The following is a 21,330-nucleotide window of genomic DNA, read 5'->3' as shown; positions in this document are numbered from 1 at the left end:
CTGTGCACACACTTTGAAAAATGTGCTTTTGAAACACATGCGAGCATGTAAGAAGTACCTCTTTTCAAATCACCGAAGCAACATCTTCTTCTATGGCTTGCACTGTTTCTGACTGTCTCCGCCCGTGTGTGCACGCACAGCCTCTCCCCCCTCACTTAATTTAATTCCCACTGTTAGGTGGCCCTGCCCATATGTTCCCCAAAATCACACACGATTACTCAGCCCATGGAAAGTGCCATATCCTAGAAAAGGAAGAAATAATATCACCCTGCCAGCTCAGCAGCAGATGTGCTGCCATACGTAGACGCATCTCTCATCTTTAGCCAAGACTTTAATAATCTTTTTGAAGAGACAGGGAGTAGGGAGCACTTCTTTATTTCAAATAGGATTAAGAAATGGTACAAATATTGGCTTACAGTAATAGACAAGTTGTGTTGAAGAGAGGAACTAGTTTTTTTGAACTGCCATACCCATCGGAATTTAGCAGAGAACAAAGATACTGATGGATAAAATGTGAAAGGAAGAAACTGCTGTTACACCCAGAGGAACAAGGCCTGTCCGGAGCAGGTGGAGGAAAAGAAGCAAATAAATGTGGCATTCTTTTAAATTTCTTCCTATTGCTTTAAAGTGCTCAACGCTTTCTTTATCATAAGACTAGAAACAATGTGGAAACAAACCAACCCCAAACAAACAGTATTCAAGTCAAATCCATACAGCTAAATAACAGCTATGTTACATATATATTTCCCAAATAATTCTGGGATAACATGAAACAATTCTTCTGCAAGAGAAGAATAAATAATGGCTTTAATTAAAAAAATATCTTCTCCTGTATTGGGCATGGTCAAAACAGTTAATCAAGTTAATGGTCCAGATTCAGGAAAAGGATGAGGCCTAAAAGAGTAAGATCCCACACAGATGATTTCCTGTTCAGAAAAGGAATGCTTTCCTTTTTCTACCCCCAAAATCCTTAAAAACAAAAACAAAAAACGGCACGTAGCTGAGTATGGGGAGGTCATTCTAGCCCCAGCAGTATTACTCTAAGCAACACAAAAGTCACAGTGAAGAAGGATAGAAAGGATCTACTAGAACAGCTTGAATCTGCCTGGATATCGCTGGATTGCTTGTGTCCTCGTGGCTGGGGCTCCACAGTAATGTAACCATTAATTATATGAATCCGAGGAGATGGATCAGTGGTGCTACAAGATAAAAAAGACAGGAAACAATTCCAGTTAAATGCAGTTGACCAAAGGGGGGAGGAAGCTGGACAGGCCCCTGTCGAAAGCTACAATTGCATAATAAGAAGAGTTACACACCACAGTTTACAAGAAATGTAGATCTTTGACCAAATATGGAAGCCATCCATTGAATCTTCCCCCTGCATCCCTTCCATAACATATAGTAAAAGTGATCAAGTTTTCTGACTTCAGTTATATTACAGCAGCCAATGAGAGGGAGCAGGGTCTTCTTGTTATTAAGGAACCCATTCCCGCTGCATTCAACTGATTTTTAAGTTTCTTTTGATGTTCCCAACTCGGATTTTCTATAACAGATCATGGGCTTATACACAGCCACTTTTGCCTCTTTTCACATTCATTCTTTGCAACTTACCATCTACTAGCTTACTACCAATATTTGCACATCTTAAAATCTCTCCATCCATTTTCCCATCTTTAGTAAACCTTAATAAACATTCTGCCAAAGTATACAAGTCCACTGACTTGCTTTATTTTTCTCCATTGATGTAATATCATTTTTTAACAATTCAAGATATAATCTTCCCAGATCTTGCACAATCACCCTAAGGTGAAGAACAGTCAGTATTTCCCATATCAGCAACTGTGCATTGATTTAAATCAATTTTCAGGGTCAGTAGCATCAAATAGAATCACTATATTCATACATCATAGTAAGCCATAATGTTGGTTTAGTGATAAAAGTGCCCTTAAGCTGGTACAAGTAACGAGTGGCATAACATACTATAACATTAAGTGTGCACTGTAAACTGCAGAGAGTCTTTCGGATTGCAGCAGGTACAAACCTAATAAACAAACAAATAATATTCCTCTTAAGGGGCTCCCTTTTTGCCATTTCTCGGAAGTGTATTGCCTGCCTCTACTCAATTACCTTTCTTCGATGCGTACCCAAAGGTCATTGAACTGACGTAAACGCTGTTTCTTCTGCTGTTTCTTGTTCTTCTTCTTCTTCTTGTATTTCCTCTCTACTTTCTCCAGCAGGTCCATGCTTTCTGGCAGTAATGCATGGGGCAACAGCTCTTCCTCCTCTTCCTCCTCTTCCTGTGCCTGTTGTTGCTGGAGCTCTTGGGAAATCATGTAAGAGGCATATTCTGGGGATGTTGAGGAGAGGGCAGACAGCACCTTCTGATTTTTCCCACTACGAAAAGGAAAATAAAATAAGGTTGAGAATTCTGGGAATTACAAAATGACACAGAACATGGTAACATCATAAATATTAAAGGAGATCTTTGAAGAGGAGCCAGAAATTAGTAACTACAATATCAGCACTGTCAATAATGATGTCTGCCTCTCTGGATAGACTACATCTAAAAGAGGCTAATGAAGGAATGACAGACGTGGAACAAATTTTATCTGATACAACAGAGACAGTATTGAAAATGGAACTACAAATGACAGGCCAAGAGAATGATTTGGAAAAGGACACTTTACTGGATATACAAAGGAAACTGGCTGAAGTTTTAAAAATTAAAATGGAAATGCAAATGATAAACCAAGAGAATGACCTGGAAAATGTTTTCTTATTGGATCTAGAAAAGAGGCTTGTTAAAGCCTTGAAGAAATCTGTGTGATGGGATAAAGCAGAATTGAAGAGAAATCAAATTCTATGGCAATATTTGATTGAATTGAAGATTAAGACTGTTAGAAGTAAAATGAAGGAATATAAAGTTGGTTTATTTGATCAAGGTTAAAATAATACTTTTTTCCCCCAATGTTTTGGCAACCCTTTATGGACTTTTTGCTGACCTCAGGATTGAAAAGTTGATGTTTATGGATTTGCTTATAGGTAAGGGAGGAGATATGGGATGAAGAGATGTCTGTTTAACCATATAAGGGGTGAAGAGTTACTAAATTTGTTTATACTTGTTGTGATGAAGGTTGGAAGTCACTTCTTTATATATTTCTTTTCTTTTTCTTTATTGTATGCATCTCTGCACTATTGCTAGCTGTAGCTTTGCAACCTTCCTATCAGATACATGTAGCTTTGCCAAGTTTTTGCATCTGGGAGTATTAAATGATACACTGATTACCTGATACAGAGCCACAACAACATCAGCCACCTTTTTCAGCCTGTGAGAGTGAAGTGCATCTCTAATTTCAATTTGGGAAATAGAATAGTTAAAAAACAACCATTCCAGCACAAAGCTATTTCCGAAGAATGTACTAAAACGACGTGTGAAGGAAACCTACTCTTTGATATTAAAGACATTTAAAGGGAGAGTAATCCCTATCATGTGGTTTAGAGAGATTATCTTCATTCACTATAAATACACAAAAACGATCATATGCACACACTTCTCCAATGTATGCTGAAGGCAAGGTATAGAAAAAAAGTAACTTTTACAAAACAGAGAATATTATTTTCTTTTTCCTCTCCAGCGAGCTGAGTTTGCAAGAAAGGAGGAAACCAAAACAAACAACCTTCATGCCTTTAATGCTCAATGAAATGCACTCACTGAACCTGAACACAGGAATGGGAATGTAAAATAAACTTCAGGTAAACCATTTGAAGCCAGGCAAATAGGAGATGAAATGCAAAAGTTTCCCAGGAATGAGTCTGAATGTGGCTTCTCCCAAAAGAACCTAGAGAAAGAATGCAGCATTTAGAATTCACTGACTGCTTGTAGAGAAAGATTCCCTATTCTTTCTGATGAGTCAACAGTCAATGACTCATCCTCAAATAATGTTTGGGAGCTTAAGCCAAAGGATGAAGCCCACTTCCAAGTGATTAAATTCTGAAGGAAAAGGCAGTCAAAGAAAATGAAATAATCCCCTCCATTCTGTGGAAATATGGGTGAAGACTTAACTGCTTTCATTATATGCTGATCACAGCATAATTTTTACTCTGGTAACTCTTTATAATAACCTAACAAAGCCTTCTTCCTCCCGCTTCCCTCCATCCCTCCGTATATATGGAATACAATTCCCATATTTCTCACAGGTGTTGGAAAAGAAAGATGGGATTGCAGTCTAACACACCTAGAACTCATCAAGTTATGGACACTGTAGAGAAGCTCCCAGCACACTGAGTGGCTTAATCAGCCAGTTTAGACCAAGTGGCTAAGGCACCAGGCTAGAAACCAGGAGACGTTGAAACCAGGAGACCTTGAGTTCTAGTCCCACCACAAAAGCCGGCTGGGTGGCCTTGGGCCAGTCCCTCCCTCTCAGCCCAACTCACCTCACAGGGTTGTTGTTGTGGGGAAAATAGGAGGAGGAAGGAGTACTTAGGTCTGTTCGCCACCTTGAGTTATTTGTGAAAATAATAAAGGTGGGATAAAAAACATCTAAAAAACCCCAGAAATTTAAAATAAACAAAACCAACATTAAAGGATTCTTGTGTTTATTTTTAAACTATTGCTGTCATGGCAGGGTATGGTAACAGAGAATGACAGGAGATATTAAAAAGATTAGTTCTATTCTCCTGCTGCTGTAATTAGAATGACCTATGTCAATTGAAATTACTTGTATTTCTTCAACACCCCTCCCCCCCAGCACCTATTTTTGACATTCTGATAATTACTTGTCATAAAAAAAATCTGTTTATTGAAGAATATACTTTAACTTAAAACAAGATATAAAAATAATAAAGCTTTTATTCTCCATTGGGACAGAATTGCATGGATTTTCATATCTGCTGTTCCCCAGTTCCTGCTTCTCTTAAAGACCTACTGAAATCACTGGCTGCTCTACATTGGACAAGTTCTCCTGGAATGTGTAAATCAGCTTTCATCCTCTGAAAAGATTGAATTTGGGTTGATAAGAAACTTTCTGGTGTCGCTACCTGTAGAAATGCCAAAAGATATACAGGATATGATGAGTCTGCTATATTTGTGGAGATTTATTCACATATGGAAGTCATAACTTGGCACTTCATTCATCAAGTGAGGAAGCGAAGTTTAGAGAGGGATATAAGTTGTTGAAGCACAGAGCAGCTCACTAAAGTGACATCCAGTTCCAATTGCCATGGATAAATAGAAGACAGATATCCTTCAGAGAAGGGTAATATTTGTGTCATCCAGAAGAAAATTATATCCTGCATCAGTTTTAAAATGTGCGTTCAGAGTAAATTGGAAACACTATTTCATGAAACTTGTACTGCAAGATGGCTCTAGAGGCATGATTATATTTTCTTCCCTCATCTTACCAATATCAAGCTTCTATATCAGTGTTTCTCAACCTTGTCAACTTTAAGATGTGTGGACTTCAACTCCCAGAATTCCCCAGCCATCTTACAGTTGACAAAGTTGAGAAACACTGTTTCTGTATGGTAGCACTACTGAGGCAATGTACACCCTGTGTTTCTTCCATCAGAGAACCTGAGGCCCTACACATGGGGGGCAGGGGAGGGAGTGGGAAACTGGCAGGCCTTTCATTCTGCCAGTGACCAGGTTCACATCTTTTTATCTTGAATAAAATGGTAGCATCATGTGCTTTCAAATCCTGGAACAAGAACACAGTGAACTCCATAATGCATTTTGTATCATGTTTTGTTTCCTGAAGGTACTTAAGATCATGATTGCTAAAGCAGCTGTTACCTGATTGCTTGTCCAGCAGATGTATGGTCTACTTCATATCCTTCTTTCCTCAAAATATCTATCACTGTATTGTTGCCCATGAAATGACCTTTAGGATAGATAAAAGATAAAACCCCCAAGTAGCATTAACCAAAACACATAAATAACATTTTTAAACGCTGATTAGATGACAGCAAAGTTTATGTGAACACCTGTTTTAACTTCTGTTCTAAAAAGCCATTTTTATAAGCCAGCCATCCCCTAACTGGGGACTAAGTCTAACTGGAAACTAGAGGTTGGGAAAAACTGCTAGAGACATAGGCAACTAATCTAACCATGCTGGATTTAAGCTTAGTTATAACACTAACCAAGGTGACTGGGCACTTCTTGTTAAGTATATCTTATTATATTGGGATTTTCAGAATTGGGAAACTAACCCATGTTGAACCTTCTTTAAAATTTCTCAGTTCATTTCCGGGTTTCCAAATTGTGTTTGGGGAATTCTTCAATTTCCCAGACAGAACAGATAAATTTTAGGAAATATTCCTCCACCCCCACCCCCACTTTGGGAAAGCCAACCTTTCATCATCAAAGCCAACCTTTGTCATTGATAAAAACAATCCTGGCAAAAAGAATGTTGAAGTAAAACCTCGTTTTTGACATATTTTTACAAATTACAAATTCACAAATGCAGGAGTAAATGAAAGCAACCAGGAAACCACATCTATATGGAATAAGGCAAAGGGGACTGGAATAAGTCTTTAATTTTTTGCAATAGAAGGATTTTACAGAAGGCACAGAAGGATTCCTCAGTAGAACATGAACCCTAAAAATAGGATACTGTGAAACCACCAATATACACAATCTTCTCTTGGAAAAATAATTATAAAAATAGTTATATAGAAAAACAGTTGTTAAAGCATTAGTGCAGAACTGAAGATTATCAAGTGCCTGAGAGCCCCCAGGCCTATCTGCATCAATAAGCCAGCAACCCAGTGGAGCCAATGTGCCAATTCAGGCAGCAGAAACTTTTACTGCACTGAGGAATTGGGAGCGATCACAGCATGGCCTTATCCTGCATGATGGGGTAATCTGGGAAGGCCCACACTACATTGTCCCAGGAAGTTTCTATGAGGAATCAGAGTGAAACTTAATTAAGAATCTAAAAAGAAATGGCAGGTAGATAGGAAACATAGGATTTTATATTTAATCTAGCTCATATCTGGGACGAACTAAACAGCGTATCAGTCTACCATAGATTAATCTGCACAATATTTTTAGCTAAGACATTTGATATAATTTTCCCTTCACCCTGTCCCAGAGTGTTCAGAGTGATGCATAAAGGGAAACGATGCAGGATTATGACACATAAAGCATGCTATATAATTATATAATTATACCGTTATATGATTGTGTCTCAAGAATGAAATTTTACCAAGCTATACTCCTAATGCTTTAGCTATTATTAAAACAGAGCCAGTATTCCACTCAGCCCTGTAATGAAACAGACAATCCACTCATTTGGGAAGAAAATTTCTTTACTGCCCCAGAAATAGAATTCTAACATGGCTCATTATAAATATTGAACACATGAATCTTTAGAAGTTCATCACTACCCAACATACTGCTTTTTGCTGTAACAAGCATGAAAGACAATCCATATTAGGTTCCTAAAATACTATTTTCCTAATTAATATGTGAGAGACAGTTTGGTGTAGTGGTTAAGGCACTGGGCTAGAAACCATGAGACCGTGAGTTCTGGTCCCGCCTTGGGCATGAAGCCAGCTGGGTGACCTTGGGCCAGCTGGGTGACCTTCTCAGCCCTAGGAAGCAGGCAATGGCAAACCACTTCTGAAAAATGTTGCCAAGAAAACTGCAGGGAGTCTCTGAGACACTGAACAGATTTAAAAATAATAATAATATTCAGGTATTATTATACTGAAGTGATTTTCAAAAAGTCTGATTTTCAAGGAAGAGATGGAGCAGCAGTGACCATATTACCATTCATAAGAACAAAGATTTTTTTGGGAACAAAGGAGATAATACAACAGCAACCAACAAAAGAAGTAACTCGCCATAAGGAAGAAATTTAAATAAAGGAGCAAGTACAGCAGATAAGAATGACAACCAGAAGCAAGAGACACAGAAGATATTCTTTATCACTACAATTCAGAAACAGCTTTGAAGCTATCACAGAAGAAATTGGCTTTGAGCCTTCAAAGGAAGAAAAAAATATTGTGGAACAAACACCTTAATAGCATACCCTTGAAAGGCAGAGAGGATGTAGTTGTACCCTGCAAGAAGACAAAGAAAATGTAGTTGGATACTAACCACTACCAGAAACAGAAACAAACATATACTGACTGTATCAGAGTTTCTCAACCAGGGTTCCGCGGAACCCTAGGGTTCTGCGAGAGGTCTCTAGGGTTCCCTGGGAGATCACGATGTATTTAAAAAATTATTTCAAATTCGGCAACTTCACATTAAAGAGGTAAGTTTCATTCTTTATTTTTAGTGTAAGAACACTGTTACTGCACATATACAGGCCTATGCATGAAACTAATATAATAATTTTGTAACTTCTGGCCTATATTTGAGCCTGAATATGCAGGGGCTCCGCTTGGCCTGAAAAATATTTCAAGGGTTCCTCCAGGGTCAAATGTTGAGAAAGGCTGGACTGTATCCATCAGCAGATGAAGTAAGCCATCCACCATGTCAAGGACAAGGGATGTGACAGAACTTCTAAGATGTATGAAGTCCATTCCTCTTTCCTGGTAATCCATGTGCAGGACAAATGATACTGCCAAGAGCAGTTAAACCACATCACCATGGATTTTTAAGAACTAGGAATAAAACTAAAATTATTGGAAGATCAGATGGTTACCCTTGTGAAGAGGACTGGGAAAGGGAAAGAAGAATACTGCAGATGAGTGACTGGCTTTCAAAATAACAATGGGAGAATTTTGGTTTCTTGGATTGTGGTCTGAGTTATCTAGGTGTTGGAGTGCCCGCATAAGATAGGTTGCATCATGCATGGACTAGCAAAAAAGTATTTGGCCAAAATATGGAAAGCTTGAACATGAGGGGTGTTTAAGTGAAATTTTGAAGTAAAGAATCCAGATAAAGACCTCTGAACTATACAAGGACTTGTGTGTTTAATAACCTGTAATGGGCTTATTAAACACACAGTAAAAAAAGTTAGCACCTAAACTTCATGGCTTTTGTTGTTTTTTCAGTACTGCTCAGCATATGAGAAATAATCAAGGTGAACTGAAGTCATAGTTCCACAACTGAAGGATACGATTTCTTTGAAAGGAACAGAAGCAATAGAGAGGGAAAAGGAGGTACTCTGTATGTCAAAAGCATCCACCCCTGCTAACAAATGAATTTTGTTATGCTGGCAATAATATCTGGATTAAAATAATGAAATAAAGTGTTAACTAAAACATTCAGCCTTTTCTTCCCCCTTTGGGATTGATCTCATAGAAGACAAACAAACAATTATATTTAAAAAAGATGAAATGTTAAAAAAAAACCCTACTGTGTAAGTCTATTATATAAAGAAATATTCAATGTGAAAGAAGATAATTACAGAGCTGCCCAGATCACAGTAATACAATAATTTGCAAATTAGGTTAAAAAAATGAAAATCTCAAAGAAATTCAGTACACCGTGGTCCAAACAAACAACAGTGTGGCACTAGTCTCCTAAAATGGTCTGTCCAAAACATTACAGGTCAAAGGGACAGAGTTCAAAATATCACAGTTCGTACGATTCTTAAAAAAAAGGTTTATCTTCCTGCACCTAGTTTGACATAAGGATGAAGACAGAAATTAAACACCTAATTCCATAACTTGAACAGAGGGGTAGCAAAAATGTGGCTTAGCCAACACAAAAACCAGAAATCAGAAACAGCACAAATTCACCTATTTCTGCAGAAATAAAAGGTTTACTGAAGCAAATGGTCCTCTGTTTCAATTTCTTGGTCGTCTCCAGCATGCTAATCAAAGGCTTTGCTCCATCTTTGTCTACAGATGTCTACCCCAACTTTCTCAAAAGACAAAACCCTTTTTATATCCAGCTGAAGGAAGTGCTGTGGTAATCTCACTCTACATGACGAAGAGCTATCTCTTCCCTACTAGGATGTGGATTGTGAGTCTGAGCCTGCAGTCTGATGCGCAGACTACACTCAAACCAGCTACTCAATTCCTATTTTGGCTCTGTATTGTCCAACAAGATCTGAGTTCAAAAAAGTAATTGGGAAGAGCATCTTCAAAGGCCATAATTGAAGCTTGAGAAAGATTTTAAAAACACAGGGAATATCTACTTGCTTTGAACCAATGTACATTTCCAGGGCCAGCTGAACTCTATGAAGCAAAGTAATGATGGTCTAGCTGAATGTATATGTATTTTCTCTTATGATTCCTAAAATCCTGCATTTAAAAAAGGAGAAAAGGAGAATCTAGGAAATCAGTCAATTTGACATTGATACCCAGGAAAATTCTAGAGCAGATCACAAAGTGAATGATTTCTTGAGAAGCTTGAGAACAATGAGGTGATTACTAGAGGTCAGTATGGATTTATCAGGAACAAGTCTTACCAGACTAACCACTCAGTTTTTGATTAGGTAGCTTCTGTTACCATGATAGAGAGCTGCTACTGACATGTGAAAGGTGAAAGGTGACAGGTCCCCTGTGCAAGCACCGAGTCATGTCTGATGCTTTGGGGGGATGCCACTTTCGCGACGTTTCCTTGGCAGACTCTAGCAGGGTGGTTTGCCATTGCCTTCCCCAGTCATCACCTTCCCCAGCAAGCTGGGTGCTCATTTTACTGACCTCGGAAGGATGGAAGGCTGAGTCGACCTGAGCCGGCTACCCGAGAATCCAGCTTCCGCTGGGATTGAACTCGGGTTGTGGGGAGTTTCGGTTGCATTCCTGCTGCCTACCACTCTGTGCCACATGAGGCTATGTGCTATAGACATACATGTGTGTTATTTCAGCAAGTATTTGTCAAGCTAGTTTCATATGGGGTCCATGGCATGGCAATTATGTGGATACACTGCTAGACTGAAAATCAGATTTAAGGACTGCATATCAAAAATTCTTCATCCCCAGGGAGGCACCAAGTGGAATAACACCATGTTCAGTCCTAGGCTCTGTACTTTTCAACATTTTTATTAATGACTTGGATGAGAAGTGGACAAAAGACTTACAAATTTGCAGAGGACACCGAGTGGGAGAACTAATACTCTAAGGGACAAATACAATTCAAAATTACCTTGGTCAGTTAAAGAAATGGATATGAAAAAGATCTTTGAATTGTAGCTGACTGAGTTAGAGTGACAATATAAGATGCTGCAAAAGAGGCTAATGCAATTTTTGGCTACCTCAACTAGTTTATTGCATATTCAATGTTAATTAGACCTCATCTTGAACATTGTGTTCAGTTCTGGGCACTTTAAGAATGATTCTTCAGATGGATTCAGATAAACTAGAAGAGGTTCAGAGAAGAGCTATGGGGATGATCAGAGCTAAGCTCTGTGAAGAAAGAATGGGGGAACTTGAAACATTGAGCTTGAGAAGATAAGCCTGATGAGGAGATATAATGGCATTCTTCAAGTACCCTAGAGGATGTCATACCCAAGAAGGCCAAGACTTGTTCTCTATCATCCTAGAAGGCAGGACCTAAATTAAAATACAGGAACGTATATTCTAGTTGAATAACATGAAAATTTTCCCAGTAAGAGCATTTCAATGATAGAACCAATTACTATGGGAAGTAGTCAGCTCCCTTCACTGGATGTGCTGAAGCAGAATCTGGACACTATCTGCTGTAGTTCCTTTAACTTGCATTCCTCCATGGACCTGGAATTTGGAGGCAAATTCTAAGAGACAATTGGTTACTTTTTAACTGATGTGGAAGCAATCCTATGCACACTTATACAGCGATTAATCTCACTGAATGCAGTTTTATCTCTGAAGAAACGTGCATTGGATTGCTCTGAACAAACTAGCTTTTACACTCAATTCTGTATACTATTCCTTTAATATTGAAATCGTTATCAAGGGCTTTCTTCTACCAATATCAGACAATAACCAACCAGACACCAAGACCAAGAGAAGAACAATTGTCAGAAAATGCGCAGAATGGAAAATGAGCAGATGCACACAAACACACATGCACAAAGTTTTCATTTGTTAGCTTTAGCGTGTCCAAAAGTACGTAGAATGAACCTTCATTATTTCAACAACATACTAAAAGTATACTGAGCGCACTGGACCCATCTCTGATAATCTGTCTCTTCCCTGTTCCTGAAATCTATCAGCACAACTGAAACAGCAGCAAGGACCTTATGTTTGCACTGCAAATTGCTTGCTTTCTATTAGGAGTCTTGGGTAGAAATGAATACTTGGGTGCTGTTGTCCAAACACAGGCACATTGTGGGCTTTCCAGCAATTAGAGAACTGCTTTAATTTAAGAGATTCACCTATCACTTTCAACATTTCTTTTAAAGCAGCTATGAATGAATATGGTTAGAATTCACCCCAAAAGCATAAGATCAAGCAGTCTTGCTCCTGTGGGAGGCTGTCCACAGAAGCATGATGGGGAGCAGAGTCCCTTTTCATCTGTTTCCTCTTTTGGCCTAACACACTTGAATGACCCCAAAGAGAAAGGCCCCGGACCCTTGAGCCAGCAGAAGCCCCTCCTTCTCTTTTTGCACTCAGCTCTCTATTATCCCTATACTACTACATGAACACATGCGTTAGGGAGGTCAATTTACTTTGGCAGTCATTGTTCTGTGTTCAAACTCAAGAATGGGAGAAACTGAGATCTCCTTGTAAGTATCGATTCTGCCCAAGTGGGTAAATAAGCCATAGTCTTTTCATCTGGTCCTAAATAAAGGGAGGTACTCACTGCTGTAATGAGGGTTTCATTTTTTGCCCCCCTCCCCCACCCCCCAAAAGGCCGATTTATGCTTTCAAGCCGGACAACAGACCCATTTTTATATTCTTTTAAATGTTTTGCATCATGCTAGAAAGTTGACAGAACTTTACATCCCAAAGTGCCTTCAACCATTGCAGAGATTGCTGTTTAAAAAGTAGATCCTTTCCCAGATGCTTACTTCCTGTTTCTGGGTTTAGGCAGGAAGCATGCTTCAGTCTTGGACAATCCAGATCCCACATAAGCATCAGTTGGGGAGGTGTCAGCATATGACATATCTGTACAGCCCTTTGCCAATGAAGATGTTTAGAATATGTTTAGAATTGTATGTTTTAAGGTTTTATATTGTGGTTTCCTTTTAAACTCTGTTTGCCACTCAGGGTTGCTGTGGTAAGAGGGGTGGCTACATAAATCAAAATAATAAAGTCACTCTGATTTGTCAAGGCCTCAACTCTGCATGAGCAGAGTTCTTGGTCGTGACCTGGGACTACAAAATTATCTGGAGTTTCATTTGGCCTGTGACCTCTGAGGAACAGGATAGAGTACTGGCTAAGTTGTCACCTGCCACCTGCTTTTTGGATGGCTACTCATTCTGGATGTTGTGGGGAGGGCACAGAAAGGTAACACTTGAATGCAGGAGATTGTCAACACAACTCCTTCCTTGTGAGAGGGGGAGTTACTAACAGTCTTGAAGGATGCTCTGGTGCACTCACTTCTGAAGGGGCCATTCCTAGATCAAAGGGTTTTGAACTATCATCTGGCCTTCAACCCTCTTTTTTTATAGAAAGTTGTTGAGACAGTGGTGGTAGATCAACTTTGCAGTGCCCTATAAGAAGCAAATTGTTTGGACCCTTTTCAGTCCAAATAATTAGGAATGGGACAAATGTGGCATTGGTTGCTTTCTTAGATGGCCTGTGTTGGGACTTGGATGAGGGTAGTGTTCCCCTCTTCTTTTTTGACCTTTCAGTGACCTTTGATACTATCACCTATGGCATCTTACTGGACCACCTATGGGGTTTACAGACTGGGGACAGTATTTTGCAATGGTTCCTCTCCTTCATTATTGGGTAGTTTCACTCAGCTGAGGAAAGGGATGCAAGGTCAGCCCACTGGCCTCTGATAGGTGGGATGCCACTGGAGTTGGCTCTCTCTTCCTTGCCCTTTAATATCTAAATGAAGCCACTTTATATTGCCAGCCTGGACTGTAGGAGAGATGCTGTCTATATCCTATCCTAGTGCATGGAGATTGTTAAGGGGTTTGATGGGACAAAACAGACTGAAACTGAACCCAGTAAAGTTAGAGTTGCTGATCAGAGTCTTCTATTAATGCCAGTGTTACCTCTGTCTGGGCAAGCATTACCCAAGAAATAGCAGGTTTGAGATTTGGGAACTCTTCTGGACTCACAGCTCCTGCTTGAACAGCAGGTGGAAGCCATGGTTAGAGGGCCTATGCCCAGCTTTAGCTAGTTTGCCATTTGCGACCTTATCTGGTGCAGGGAGGTCTAACTAAAGCAACTCATCCATAGGTACAGGGAGATATAGAATAGCCCTACATCTTATGTATACATATATCTTTCCAGAGGACTGTCTTCTTTTCAAGAGCTGTGTAATCCGTTATCAGATTTAAAAATCAGGAATCATAACAAGCGCCTAACATTTGGCTAGCAGGCTAAGGAGGCATACCTGATCTTACTATACTATCTTAGCATAGAATAGTAACTTATTATAGAGTAGATAGTAGATAGACTATAGCAATTTATGTATATCTAATTATAATATTTTAAACAAATATATGCATTAATGCATAGCACATACAGAATTCTATTGTCCTTCTTTTGCAATTTTCAAGCAAACTCTCTTAGGTATTGATCCCTCAGCTTTGCTGGGCCCAAGCTACAGAGGCACTGAAATACAAGAACAAGCACTTGAAGAATTAAATAACTCTCTTTGGATCTCTGCATTAACCTAATACCAAATAAATTAAACCATACTTTTATCTTATTAGAGTCCTTCAAGAAGTTCACTAAAATTAGAATATGATCACATACCAGCGTTGTGAAATAAAAAAAAAATCTTCCTATGGGAATCTCCTTCAGCTCAGTTAAACAAGAAACAAGCTGGCAGTTAATACTAGACATGCAAGATATTCATCACCTTCAAACATAATGAACTTTGAAGTTGATTCATCCTGGCTTTTGGTCTTTCCTTACATAGCAGAAACTCAACAACTGGGAACAGAAGGATATGAAAGATGTAATAAAAATAACAGAAAAAATGGGTGACAAAGAGAAAAGAAAAAGAAGGAATTATGTAAAAGCACTTCATGCTCAACAACTCTAGGTGGAGAAAGATAAGCAGTAGTAAGCCAAGACAGTGGCCAAACAACTACATGAAATATAACGCTACTGAGAAATTTTTGTTAAACCGCTGAGCTCCTGAGCTTGCCGATCGGAAGGTCGGTGGTTCGAATCCGCGTGCTGGGGTGAGCTCCCGTTGCTAGTCCCAGCTCCTGCCAACCTAGCAGTTCGAAAACATGCAAATGTGAGTAGATTAATAGGTACTGCTTCGGCGGGCAGGTAACGGTGTTCTGCTTAGTCATGCCGGACACATGACCACGGAGGAAGTGTCTACAGACAAACGCCAGCTCTTCGGCTTTGAAACGGAGATGAGCACCGCCCCCTAGAGTCGGACACGACTGGACTTAATGTCAAGGGAAACCTTTACCTTTACCTAGCCCAGTCAGAGTAATCTCTAAAGATATTTTTGGTATGAGATAATGCTTACCAGATTTGAAACATACTGTCACCTGAGACAAACAAACAATTACTATTTTAGTTCAAAATCAGGTGGCATGGTAAACCTTTGGCTTATTGGGGAAAAATGTTCTCAATACTGTCACACATTGATATGACCAAACTGAATCTGAATCAAGGATAAGGCTGGCTGAGCAAAGGGATCTTTCTGAATTGCTGGATAAGTCTCTGGAAGCACATTCAGCCAATCATATCCCAAACTGTGCTACTTTCCCCACCAATAAATCATCATATACTGTACATCTGCATTTAGTGACACTGAATGAAAGAACAAGTTCTATTGCTTTCTGTTAGATGCTTAAAGCTTTTCTCAGTTCGCAAATGTCACTATCATATTTACTATTTACAAAATTTTAGTCATACTGTATTCTTTCAGTTTGTATCCCACCGTTGTTCCAGAAGCCAAAGGTGGCTTTAAGATACACTCTGTTTAGTTTGTCTTCAAACATTTATAGAACTTTTTGCATTTCATTAAACTATGTTTGAACTACTGCATATTGTACTATCTTTTAAAAAATATATACTTGAAAAAAACAAAAAAAAACTTTGTTGCATTATAATATTTTCTAAATTAAGGAGGGTAACTTCACATTTTCAGCTCTGAATACAACATGGTTATAAAATACGTTACACTTAACAAACAGCAAAATTTAGTAAACAAAGTGTGACTTTGATTCTTAATGAAGTACTTTCATTTAAAAAGTAATATGTGCTACTTTTGAAGAGGCATTACCTCTTGCAAATCTCTTTGAAATCATAGAAGTGGCAACACAAATCTGAGGGGGGAAGATGAAGTCTGTTGCAACATTGGAAGCATTCTAAGGCCTAATAAGAACATCTTTACTTCAGAAGTATTGCCATTCATCTACAAAATCTGCACATTTAAATCAGTACATAGCTTCAAAAACACACTTAAATAAATCTTTAATTATAGGTTCATTGTTAGAATGCTCCAAGCCCAGTTTAAAAATGTCTGACACTGAGAATTCTTCCCCTACCCCCAACGATCAGAAGGGTTAGGCTACATTAAACACTCCACACTACATGCCAACAGAAATTCAGAGAAAAGTGACAGATGTTAATTTACACAATGTCAAGACCCAGGAGTACACAAAACCTGACTTGGATAATCGGAGCCTGATCAGTCTTTCCTTGAGGGAAAAGGAAATTATGCAGATAATTGAGTACATACTGTCTCTCTGCCAATGCAATATTTATGCACATGAGAACAGATATTATCTAAGATCATTTAATTACCTCACAAAATATGCACTGAAATACAATTGCTCTCTGCTAATTATGTAGAGAATTCCAGTAACTCCTCTAGGTAAGACAGTCTGACATAATAGACTGGTCAACTTTTTAAAATATCCACTAAAAAATACTGCAGGCATTTTGGGGATAAAGATGTGCTTTAATGAAAAGAAGCACTCTGGATTTTAAAATATTTAAGTTGCCAAATTTATACCCAGTGGCTTGGCTTACGTCTTCCAAAATGTCCTCAGACCAGATTCATGCTTGGGAAGTGGGTAAAGCCCAGCAGGTGAGGCTATTTCATTAGTAGGAAAACACTACCTTAAGACAATTTTATGTTAAACAAGCCCAATTAAAATTCTTTGTATTTAGGTTGGAGCCTAAATTCCTACTTCCTTAAAAAGTAATTTCCACCCTAAGAAAAGGCATAGAATGCAATCATAATAATGCCACTCTATACCACTGAACCTATGCTGGCACTCTGAATTTGACCATATCTGTTTGCTTTCACAATTGCGTTTAAATTTATTTATTTATGTTTTTATTGGATTGATATGGCTACCTATCTCACAAAACAATTCTTGGCAGCTAATACAAAAAAAACATCAATAACAAATGGTACAAACAATAAAACCACATAAAAACAGAAAAAAACAAAGGAAAAAAAGCTAAGAAAAACCCATTGATATTGGATTTTATAATGAGATATTGAAGACGTTTAATGAGTGCAACTCATCTTTTAACGGCTATGAAGAAGTACCATTTTTGGTGTGAAGGCCCAATGACTCAGCATGTTCTCTTGGGAATTGCATGTTTCCATATTATCAACACCAAGAAATCAATTTATCCATTTTATCTTTTACAAATAATCTAAAACGTAGACCTACCAGCTCCAAATGCAAAGAAGAAACTTTTATCCGGATACTCTTCCAGTAAATCTTTCACTCGCTTGCCCATCCGCTCATTCCGCTTGTAGATAAGCTCATGGCGAAAGTAGTTGTCAATCTCCTGAGCCGTGATGCGCTCGTGAGGTGGCAGAGTAGCATTGATGAAATTTGGGACCTATGCAAAAGAAACAAGATCATACAACCCAGGGAACCAAATCCTCACCCCTTCCCTACAGCACCCAGCATGTCCCAAAAATTTGTTCCAGAGGGATGGGGAACTTGGGATTTTATGCAGGGGAAATGCAAAGAAGAGATGGGGAAGGGAAGTCTATTTATGTAACCCTGGATTTAGCCAACTGTTAATACTTGGGGTATTTTGCTGCTTCCCCTCCAGCTTTCTTTTCTCTTGTAATAGGCAGAGAAATATTGACTGTAATGTTGTCACCCCATGCCTCACTTCTACTGAACATTAGAGCCACTGCATTTCCGCAGTATTGGGCTTTCTCTTCTGAGGTCCAGTATTGCTTTTTGTAAATAAAAGAGAACGTAACAAACTAATTGTATGGCTGAGAAAACCGGCTTGAGATCACACAGGTGCTATTTCACGGAAGGGTCTATTTTTGTAACCTGATAGGGCTTTCACCATTAGAAGCACAATGTACCATTTCTCTAAATGACCTGAGTATGGGGGAAGACAGAGAGGGAAAATAATCATTTTTTCGGATTCATCTGGTAAAGACCTAGTGCTTTAAAGGTAAACACATTCATTATTTCCAGCCTCTAAGAAAAGTCACAGCCACATTGGTATTTATATTTTTAAAATGCACTTAATTTCTTTTTCATTCATATTCTTGTACATCAGACTTTGTTCTATATTCCTTTTCCAAATAAATGTTTTTTCTTTTCTTTTCTTTTTTGAAATAGAAAAAAGTTTTACAAGCTGTATGAAAGAATGTTTGAAATAACATTAATACTGCAAAAGGTGGTCTTTGTATCAATTTAGCAGTTCAAACCATTATTGCAACTGAATCAATATTTAATAATTATTCAGCGTGGTCAGTATCATAAGAACTGGTCAGAATGAAAAAATAAATAGGAGTTTCTACTTAATCTGAGAAAGTCTATCCTTATTGTAACAAATCAGGCAAGATATAATATTTTAAAACATTATGTTAAGAGAAATGCAAATTCCAGATGTGGTACAAGGCCACATGTAGAACTGTAATCCATAAATGATTTTCAAGTTAAATTAAATTTCACATCAGACTTGTTTTTTAAATAGGAAGTTATTTTTGACACTGATGCATACAGCACTCCCATAATTTGATTTGTCATTCTTATAAAGAAGGAATTGTGTTTAATTTCCAGTAAGAGGCATAAAGTATTCTGACAACTGTTATTGTAAGTCAGCTCTGCATACTTTGTAGAAATGTAAACTTTAGTGAAGTTTAGCAAAAAAACTGCTGGCAAGAAAGAAGATTCAACCTTTAAGATTTGTTTCATTCTGTAATAAATCATTTCCAGAATTGCTGAGCTATGCTACATTGCCACCAAACATGAAAAGGCATTGCAACCCGATTATTACATTTCTAGCAGGTTTTGGAATATATATTATCTATTTTGACAATCTGCACTGGAGTAATATACCAGCAATAAAATATCTTATACCTGTGTTCTCTAAGTGTAATATTAGCAATAAATTTAGTATTTATCTTTCACTAATAGTCCCACTGTTGCATATTAATTATACTGTTTAAATTCTGCATCCATCGGATCATGCAGTCTTTAACTTGTCTAGTTTCTGAATTGTATTTCAGTAGCAACTTGTAAATAAGCCCCAACAGATGTTACAAATTGTCTCTTATGAGTTTTTCAAGTGTCTAAGTATTCAACCTTGTTTTTGTAATTTCTTTTGAACTGTGCTGCTTATCTGAAGATACTGAAACTGATAAGGCATTTCTGTTCATTCTGAGGAAAGACTCTTGAAAGATATCTGTTTATCCATTTTCTTAAGAAGGGCTTATATACAACTCCAGTTAGAAAAGACTCTGAGCACCTTACACACCCCTCCACAATAAGGTTGAAAACAGTAAATCATAAGAAAAAAAGTAAATTACAAAAAGAAAAGTTATAATTGAAAGTTTGCCATGGGTATCATACCACAGTGAGATAGATATATGCTCAGCTAGCATTTGCATCTTTCCTTGTCTGTTCCTACAGAAAGCAAGAAGTAGCCAAGAAGCCTACAGAGGCAGAATCACACACTGTAGTACCAACTGATTTACTCTAGTCTATACATCTGTGTTTCTCAACCTCAGTAACTTGGAGATGTGTGGACTTCAACTCCCAGAATTCCCCAGCCAGCTTGCTGGCTGAGGAATTCTGGGAGTTGAAGTCCACACATCTTCAAGTTGCTGAGGTTGAGAAACACTGCTATATTTGGAAAATACTTCCTTAACTGATAAACTAAATTTTCCTGCAGTTCTTCCTTTAGAACTCAGTGAGGCAGTGGTTCTCAGGTTAAAGCTTTGCTTGTGCCTTTAATGCCATTAGTTTGAAATATCCCTTTTCAGACTTGATTCTGCCAAGCGTTAAGATATTAAATATATAAAGGTCACACACAGACGAAATTGTCAAACAGCATCCTTCAGCACCACTAACTTCCTAAATGTGTTCAATTTCCATGGCACTTTTGATTTTCAAAATAAAGAACAATTTTAAACTAGTTTAACTTAAATTCGGTTTTAAAGGGTATAACAGATCTGGAATAAGCTACAATTACAAAGCATATTCTCAGAGGCCTGGGAGAATCACCACCTTTTCATGATACCAAAGAAGGAGACTGAAGAGTCATATAAAAGAAACCATAACCAGAAGAAGAATATAGGTTATGGTATTTGGGCAAACAATATCAGTTCTTTAAAAATGGCATTTGGAGTAAAACTCTTGGCTGACTTTAACACTCATTCAAATGCTCACAAAGATATTCAGAACCAGACTATATAGAGCTTGGAAGGGCGCCAGTACAAAGTTCAGAATAGATATGCTGTTCACATTAACCTATTGGAGAAATCTTTCATATCAGTTTAGCTATCCTGACTATTTTCAAAGATGGTGAAAGGTCCCCTGTGCAAGCACCGAGTCATGTCTGACCCTTTGGGGAGACGCTGTTTTTGCAACGTTTTCTTGGCAGACTATAGAGTGAGGTGGTTTGCCATTGCCTTCCCCAGTCATCACGTTCCCCAGCAAGCTGGGTACTCATTTTACCGACCTTGGAAGGATGGAAGGCTGAGTCAACCTGAGCCGGCTACCTGAGAATCCAGCTTCCGCTGAGATCGAACTCGGGTCGTGGGGAGAGTTTCGGTTGCAATACTGCCGCCTAGCACTCTGTGCCACATGAGGCTGCTATTTAGTCCTAGATAGTCGTAGATAAATTATGTTTATAAATTACATTGGATATTTATATACATACAGGTGAATGGTTGTCACCTGTAAATAGAACACTGAACTTATTGTGAAGATTCCTCCAGTGGGTTACTCTTCCAATTTGCTCAAGCAGTACAGTAAGGTCAGATTTCTTCATCCCGTTGCCAATTACAGGATAGTAAGTGATTCATGTGAATTGTTTTACACTTGAAACACCCCTTTCTGAACTCAAAACTGC

The 21,330-nt window shown here is 38.3% G+C and overlaps 1 protein-coding gene across 2 annotated transcripts in view; it reads right to left on the bottom strand.

The window, feature by feature from the left end:
- Positions 1–359: 359 nt before the first annotated feature.
- The window catches only part of TRABD2A (TraB domain containing 2A), a 69,000-nt gene continuing 48,029 nt past the window's right edge, over positions 360–21,330 (bottom strand). The window contains exons 4-7 of one of the 2 annotated variants that reach the window (XM_063294881.1): positions 17,667–17,841; positions 5,792–5,879; positions 2,128–2,394; positions 360–1,199 (exon numbers count right to left, since the gene is read on the bottom strand). In XM_063294881.1, the coding sequence (XP_063150951.1) occupies positions 1,016–1,199; positions 2,128–2,394; positions 5,792–5,879; positions 17,667–17,841 (714 nt within the window). In that variant the 3' untranslated portion in view covers positions 360–1,015. The remainder of the gene's footprint in view (positions 1,200–2,127; positions 2,395–5,791; positions 5,880–17,666; positions 17,842–21,330) is intronic. The other variant, XM_063294882.1, reaches the window with a different exon arrangement.

This window comes from Candoia aspera, chromosome 2 (genome assembly GCF_035149785.1).
Source record: "Candoia aspera isolate rCanAsp1 chromosome 2, rCanAsp1.hap2, whole genome shotgun sequence".
Taxonomy (NCBI): domain Eukaryota; kingdom Metazoa; phylum Chordata; class Lepidosauria; order Squamata; family Boidae; genus Candoia; species Candoia aspera.
Note: the sequence above shows the minus strand (reverse complement) of the source record. Positions and strands in the feature narration are given on the sequence as shown.